At 39.7% G+C, this 8,080-nt stretch overlaps 2 protein-coding genes across 2 annotated transcripts; one reads left to right on the top strand and one right to left on the bottom strand.

Annotated features, from left to right (window-relative positions):
* Window positions 1-4: 4 nt before the first annotated feature.
* On the top strand, window positions 5-1,844 carry LOC116916312 (myb-like protein X; the record flags this gene model as incomplete). Its single annotated transcript, XM_045167857.1, is given in 4 exon segments — window positions 5-136; window positions 203-300; window positions 1,375-1,567; window positions 1,649-1,844. Coding segments are annotated over 4 exon segments (551 nt in total), but the record flags the coding sequence as incomplete, so codon positions are not given.
* A 1,089-nt stretch (window positions 1,845-2,933) lies between these two features.
* On the bottom strand, window positions 2,934-7,017 carry LOC116933448 (uncharacterized ENTR1 family protein). Its single transcript, XM_032941219.2, has 2 exons — window positions 6,449-7,017; window positions 2,934-3,308 (listed from the first exon to the last, which is right to left on the bottom strand). Exons 1-2 carry the CDS (start codon window positions 6,952-6,954, stop codon window positions 3,173-3,175), a joined length of 642 nt encoding a protein of 213 aa, XP_032797110.2. The 5' UTR covers window positions 6,955-7,017; the 3' UTR covers window positions 2,934-3,172.
* Between the last annotated feature and the right edge of the window lie 1,063 nt (window positions 7,018-8,080).

Below are 8,080 nucleotides of genomic sequence, written 5' to 3'. Positions count from 1 at the left end.
TAAGAAGAAATAAAAAAGGAATTACAAGAAACAAAGACACAATTTGAAAACTACAAACAAACAACAAAGGCTGAGCTGGAAGCAAAGGATGTCGAGATTGCCAAATTAATTAAATTGAACTTATTCTTGCAAACAAGTAACGAAACGTCAATATTTATTTCCCCACACAATGCTTCATATCTTTTAATTTTTATCATTATAGCCTTACCGGAAAAGATCGAAGAAACCGCAAGATCTTCTAAAGCAAACAAAGCCGCTGAGCCTATTGCGGAATGGAAGGACGAAGTGATTTCTACAGTGGTGAGTTTTTTATTATTTATATTTAATCCCAGTACCGTCGAATGGGGCTACTTTACACATGCGGGGCTACTTTACACACACAGGGGAAAAAACTGTTTTTGCGTGCAATTTTTTCCCGAGTACTGCAAACTAACGGGAAAAGGGGTCGTTTTACTCAGCAGAGGTTCTAGTTTGTCATAACGTGTGCAAAAACCTCATAGACGCAGGGTAAAGAGTAGATTTTCTGTCAACAGTTTCATCGGGAAAACGTCACCCAAATTTGTTAAAAGTAAGTTGCCGGTTGTTTTCTACGAAATGTACATATTTCCATTTTTTTTTTTTTTGCATTCATTTGAAAACATCATTTTAATAACAGTGTGTGAAAAAAATTGGGTGTAACGTTTGTAAGTGACTGGAAAACTACGTGTGTAAAGTAGCCCCCGGGTTTTCCACGTTTTCGGGGCTACTTTACACTAAAGGAACGGGTATGTTTCGTGCATAGGTCGGCGTGTTTTGTATAGATCGTAACAGAAGTTATCAGAAATAATCAGAAATTTTTTTACCAATGCATTAGTCATATGGTAGGCAACACAAATACCAAAACAATCTGAAATCCCTAACGGCGTTTTTTAGTTGCGAATTTTTTTCCCCGTAAAAACCATAAACTTTTATGTTTTTAATTTTTTGTGGTCGCATCAACTCAGTATTTTACGGATTTTTTTTCATGAGAAGAATACTGGCGTGTAAAAGTAGCTATTGTAAAAAATTTGTTGGAAAATTCCTACCTGTTAGCGATTTATTGAACAACTTTGATTTTTTCTCTCAATTCCCATAAGGAATGCATTGTAAAGTAGCCCCATGCGGGGTAACTTTACACACCCATTTTCATATGCTTGTATCAGCCCTCCTACAACAGATATCGAGATGGGACAAATGCAGGTGAATTCGTCATCTCTTTTTCTATAAACGCTTTTTTCCGCTTTAGTTTTACTAGATCAGTACAGGATTTATGGTAAAAAAACTGCGAAAAATTGGCATTTGTTGTGTAAAGTAGCCCCAGTATACGGTAGTTAAATTATTTATCATGTTTTTCAGGCGAAGCTTAATCTGAACCCAAAACAAGTAAGGGAACTGAAAAGCAAATACAAGTCCTCACTACTCGCAAGAGCTTGCCTTACCTTTTGCTTCCCTAGTGAAGTATTGGCAAAATCGGTTGTGAAAGGAGGGAATCAACAACTATCCAAAGACGACCCGAAATTGGACGAAGACAAAGTAGACGATATATGCGGTATGCAATCTAAATTCGTTGTTTTTTTCTTTTTTTTTTTTTTTGTGTATAAAAGAGTGCTGGGCACTATCCCTATTTTAGAATTTGTCATGGCCCGCTTTCCGGAGTCTGAGCGGAAAAACATCTTAAACACCCTTGGGTATAAAGTTCGAGATCTGAAGCGGAAGGCCAGCGCATTGGAGAAATCAACGGATGCTGAAACCGAATAACTGAAATATTTGTATGTTAAATATCGTAATCAAACGAATATCAAAATGTCATTAAAAATACAAATACAAATCAATTAAACGTCATATGTCTGTCAATCGATAATCATTTGGAATCCATTAAACTATCAATTAAATATCCTAATAACGTCATTAGAAAGTCATTTATAATCATATTTATAGTCATTCAAAAGTCATTTTAGAGTCATAAGAAATATCAATGAAATAGCAGTTTAAAGTCATTATAAAATCATTTAACCGTTACCTAAAAATCTTACCAAATATCAGTACAAGATCATAAAGGAGTCTTTCAAGAGTCTTTTGAAAATCCTATGAAATATCACTAAATTATCTATCGAATATCAATTTAAAATACTAATCCTAATCCTAATCCCAAAAAATTATCGTTAATAAATCAATTAAAAGTCAAAGCGAAGTCAAGATAAAATCACTAAAATCATTCAAACATATCATAGTTTAATCAAAGAATTAGTCAATGAAAGTCAAAACAATACCATGTCCCAATTTGCCGTTGAAAAATCATTGACAAATAAATCATTGGAAAATCAGTAACTACTCAATGATTTATCATAGGGGCGTTTTCATAAGGGAACAGTGTATTCACATTGAATACGCGTATATTCCATGCAGTTTACATATAGAAGTAAAAACTCATGGTATTTCAGTGTATTCACATTGAATACAAGTATATTCCATGCAGTTTTTATATAGAAGTAAAAACTCATCGTATAACAGTGTATTCACATTGAATACAAGTATATTTGATGCTGTTTACATATAGAAGTAAAAACTCATGGTATAACAGTGTATTCACATTGAATACAAGTATATTCCATGCAGTTTACATATAGAAGTAAAAACTCATGGTATAACAGTGTATTCACATTGAATACAAGTATATTCCATGCAGTTTACATATAGAAGTAAAAACTCATGGTATAACAGTGTATTCACATTGAATACAAGTATATTTGATGCTGTTTACATATAGAAGTAAAAACTCATGGTATAAAAGTGTATTCACATTGAATACAAGTATATTTGATGCTGTTTACATATAGAAGTAAAAACTCGTGGTATAACAGTGTATTCACATTGAATACAAGTATATTTGATGCTGTTTACATATAGAAGTAAAAACTCCTGGTATAATTGTAAATTGTTCGAGCGAGCATGGCTCGCGATGAACAATTGAGATTGTTTGTAAATTAAGAGTGACGATATTAACTGATGTGTTGACCTTGTGTATTGAGCTCTTCCTCCAGCAAGAACTAAAGTGGTGGGCGTATCCCCTATGCTACCTCAGACCTTTTTTTTTTTTTTTTTTTTTTTTTGGTAACATTGAGGTAAACAAAAGATGGATATTTTTTTTTTTTTTTTACAGTTTTCTGCCGTTCTGGTTGACGCGGTTGCCATTGAAGCCTCTATTGCCACCACGGTTGTTATAATTGTTATTTCCACTGCGATAGTTGTTGTAGTTTCCGCCATGGTTGCTGCTGTTGTATCCGCTGTATCTAAAAGAATATAAATATATACTTTATCAGTAGAATATTTACAAAGGATTTTAGGAGGGCGGGAGGGAATTAAACCCAGTTAATATCGTCACTCTTAATTTACAAACAATCTCAATTGTTCATCGCGAGCCATGCTCGCTCGAACAATTTACAATTGTATGTAAATCCGTTCGATATTAACTGATGTGTCTTCACAGCATTAGACTGGGAATCTAGCATATCATTGCGACCGAATTACTGAAGGCTCACGATGACAATTCGTCGTTGCCCATATTATTGAGGACCGCTGTCTCAACCAAGTTTATGTCCTTGGCGTCCCGTTTGTAAAACTTAGCGAAGGTGGATTCTCGCGCCCAGTGACCCTGGTTTAATATGGACTGGATCGGAATCCCTGCCGCCGCCGCTTTAGAGCCTGCAGCTCCTCTTGTCGAGTGTGCCGCAAATACGGAAGTGTCTATTCCTGCTTGTCTCAACTGCTCTTTGATCCAGCGACCAATAGTGGAGCTACTAACCGGTTTGTGTGGCTTCGTGGTACCGATGAATAGGTAATCCGCATTTGATGGAGAGCGTAGTGGGGCGGTCTTTACTGCGTAATACTCCAATGCCCTGACTGGGCATAAATTAGGGTTCTGAGGCCAAACGTTAACGAAAATTTGATGCAGCGCCCCCGTGCGCTGGCTCTTCCTTGGTCGGCCGAGCGTGAACACGGCTTTAGAATCCGATATATCCAGAGAATGCGATTGAACGGATGCTATATCAGAGCAGCACAGCATGGTAGTGAGGGCGAGGAGCGTTACTACCTTCCTAGAGAGTTGGATTAGGGAAAAATCAGCCATTGCCGTCAGCTCGAAATGAGACAGAACTACACTCGGGTCCCATGTATGGTTGTATTTGGGTGTTGGAGGTCTCTTGTTATACATCCCCCGAAGCAGTTGAACGACCAAAGGTTGTTTCCCGATACTTGTGCCTGATGAGTCTCCGCCGCGACTTAGGCTCAGGGTTGACGACAGCATGGAGCGTGACACGTTCAACGTGCTGTAACTCTTGCCGGAATTAAAGGTCTTCGTGAGGTAATTTAAGACGTTGTTTAGGCCAGGAGACAAGGGATCAACATCCCGTTCAAGGCACCAACTACGCCAGTCGTTCCAGGCGGACTGGTATGTAGAGTGTGTATTTTGCCTGGATGCCCCCAACAATAATTCGACAACATCTCCCGGAATGCCTTGGGCTTCGAGGCAATTCCGGACAGTCTCCAGGCGATCAGGCGTATCGAGCCGTCTTGGGTGAGCGGGTGGTTGTGGCCTCGTGGAGATGTTAGCATCGCTTGATTGTGAGGCAAGAGACGCGGCACATCGACGGACATCTCCATCATGTCCGGAAACCAGGCCTGGCTTGGCCAATACGGTGTCACCATGACAACCTCTGCTTGATCCCGTATCAGCTTGGTCAGGCATTTCGGAATCAGCTTGAATGGGGGAAAACAATACCCTTGGAGATCCTTCCAGCAAAGTGAGAATGCGTCTACCCTTGAAGCTCCTGGCTGAGGGAACCAACTCACAAAGACAGGTAGCTGGGCATTCCATGTGCTCGCAAAGAGGTCCACTCTCAGGTGCCATATCTTTTGGATTTTTTGAAATGCTTGGCTGGACAATCTCCAATCTCCTGACGCCAAGGGTCTCCTCGATTCTATGTCTGCCCGAAAATTGGCCGAGCCAGGGAGGTAAACTGCATGTAAATTCAGGTTCCTTTCTTCACACCATTTGTTTATCTCCAAGGAGATTGAACATAAGTCTCTTGAACGTGACCCACCCTTCTTGTTAATATAACTTACTGCTGAGGTGTTGTCTACTAAGATCTCTACAGTGATACCGTGTCTTTGGGCCGTAAAACATTGTAAGGCTCGTAGGGCGGCAAGTAATTCCAACACATTAATATGACTACCGCACTCCTTTACTGTCCACGGGCCCCCTGTGCTCACGTCTTCACATACTGCTCCCCACCCTGTAAGAGATGCGTCTGATGAAAGACCAAGAGAAGGAGCTGTCTCTATCATAGAGCGACCGCTAACAAAATCTGCCTTAGTAGACCACCAAAGCAGGTCTTCTGATGCTCCGGGCGTAATCTTTACACGTCTTTGTAAACTGTCTTCCATCTTCTTCGTCTCCGTTATGTAAAGCGCCTGAAGATCCCGTAGGTGGGCCTGAGCGTAGTTGACGGATGACGTCGCCCAATTAAGGTTGCCTAAAACCTTGGCGATGTCACGCAGTGTGGCAATTCCTTCTTCTTGCATCTTAACACACAGCCGTTTGATATCTCCTACTTTCTTTTCCGTCAGGTGAAAGGTCATGGAAACTGTATTGATGATCAACCCTAAATATTCCATGGATTGCGAGGGAACTTGGATAGATTTTTCTGAGCATATTATAAATCCTAGCGATTCCAATAGGGACTTGGTGAGCTGCACTGCTTCCTTGGCAGCTATTGGCGATGCCCCGATCAACAACAGATCGTCCAAATAGATCACCAAGCGGATTCCTTTACGGCGCAGAAAGGCAACCACTACCCTAAGTAGTTTGGTAAAAGCCCACGGAGCCGAACATAGACCAAAGGGCATGGAGACATACTCGTACAAAAAACGCCCCCATCGAAAGCGGAGAAATTTACGATGACCGTGAAAAATCGGGATTGTAAAGTAGGCGTCTTTTAGGTCGAGTTTTGCCAACCAGTCCCCTTCTCTAATTGTATCTTTAAGTGTGTTGACCCCCTCCATCTTAAAATGGTTGTGAACAACGTGTTGGTTAAGCCTTTTCAAATTAATAATTGGACGAAATTTCCCCGGTGTTTTCTTCGGAATAACAAATAAATTACTAATGTACTCCCCCACTTCAGATTTTACTTCCGTGATGGCTCCTTTCTCTAGCAGACTGGCTACTTCTTGGTCACATAGGGCTGTATGACCCCCTTTAATCACCATAACTGATGGGATGCTTGACTGGGTAGGGACAGAAGTAAACTCTAATCTTAACCCTTGCGTCACCGTCCCTAAGACCCACGGGTCTTTTGAGAGATGTTCCCAAGCTGATACAAATAGGGACACTCGACCACCGAAGGCACCAGGAAAAGCAAGAAGGTTGACATACCGATTGTTGTTAGACTGCGAGCTACCACCATATGCCGCTGCTGAAGTGGATGCCCTGGCTGGTCTCTGAAGTGGCGTAACTGGAACCACCCCACTCTTATCACCTGCTTGAATATCCATGGTATTCATTGTCTTCATCTGGTCTACCAGCTCACCGATGAATTTTGGGCCAAACAGATGCTCCCCGCCGTCAGCTGGGAGAATCTTCTTGTTATCCAGCAAACTGGTGAATCCGGGATAAATCTGGGTCAAAATGTTGCGTCGACGTGCTCTGGTGACGTCGTTTAATAGCGTGGCCCAGAGTCTCAGTGCGATCTTGATTGCCTTGGCGTCTGATCTCGACTTTTTCTTCAAATTAGCACGGCTATGTAAATAAAGCAACGGTTTAGCAAGATCAAGAATTTTAAAGGTTTGACTTCGGTAAATTTTCTCAATTGGATCGATGTTTGACTTCGATGCTCTGGAGTTCTTTATCGTCTTCAAACGATAATAAAAGGACTCATCCATCTCAGGATTTGTGAGTAATTCTGATTTCCTTGCCAACTTGGGTTTGAAGGTCTCTCGGTCCTTCTTCACCTCTTTCTCGTCGATGCCCGTGACCACCCAGTTGGAAACACTCTTGATGGTCTCCCTACTAACTTTAAATTTCTTCGATTTAGAACTTGAACTTGAATCTGAACTAGAGCTTGAAGAGCTCGAACTAGTAGAGTCGGACTTAGAGCTAGAGTCCGACATCTTGCTTCTGACTAGAGCTAAAAAAGGTCTGAGGTAGCATAGGGGATACGCCCACCACTTTAGTTCTTGCTGGAGGAAGAGCTCAATACACAAGGTCAACACATCAGTTAATATCGAACGGATTTACATACAACAGTGTATTCACATTGAATACAAGTATATTCCATGCAGTTTACATATAGAAGTAAAAACTCATGGTATAACAGTGTATTCACATTGAATACAAGTATATTCCATGCAGTTTACAAAAAAAAAAGTAAGAAATAAGTATATTCCATGCAGTTTACATATAGAAGTAAAAACTCATGGTATAACAGTGTATTCACATTGAATACAAGTATATTCCATGCAGTTTACATATAGAAGTAAAAACTCATGGTATAACAGTGTATTCACATTGAATACAAGTATATTCCATGCAGTTTACATATAGAAGTAAAAACTCATGGTATAACAGTGTATTCACATTGAATACAAGTATATTCCATGCAGTTTACATATAGAAGTAAAAACTCATGGTATAACAGTGTATTCACATTGAATACAAGTATATTTGATGCAGTTTACATATAGAAATAAAAACTCATGGTATAACAGTGTATTCACATTGAATACAAGTATATTCCATGCAGTTTACATATAGAAGTAAAAACTCATGGTATAACAGTGTATTCACATTGAATACAAGTATATTCCATGCAGTTTACATATAGAAGTAAAAACTCATGGTATAACAGTGTATTCACATTGAATACAAGTATATTTGATGCTGTTTACATATAGAAGTAAAAACTCATGGTATAACAGTGTATTCACATTGAATACAAGTATATTTGATGCTGTTTACATATAGAAGTAAAAACTCATGGTATAACAGTGTATTCACATTGAATACAAG

This window comes from Daphnia magna, unplaced genomic scaffold, assembly GCF_020631705.1.
Source record: "Daphnia magna isolate NIES unplaced genomic scaffold, ASM2063170v1.1 Dm_contigs340, whole genome shotgun sequence".
Classification (NCBI taxonomy): Eukaryota; Metazoa; Arthropoda; class Branchiopoda; order Diplostraca; family Daphniidae; genus Daphnia; species Daphnia magna.
Note: the sequence above shows the minus strand (reverse complement) of the source record. Positions and strands in the feature narration are given on the sequence as shown.

Bases quoted from the DNA above. Each gene is read 5' to 3' on its own strand.
- LOC116933448 (XM_032941219.2), bottom strand. From the start codon at position 6,954: ATGGATGAGTCCTTTTATTATCGTTTGAAGACGATAAAGAACTCCAGA. The intron at 3,309-6,448 runs GTATGTCAACCT...ATATTCTTTTAG, and splicing joins TCGCAGTCTAACAACAATCG to ATACAGCGGATACAACAGCA.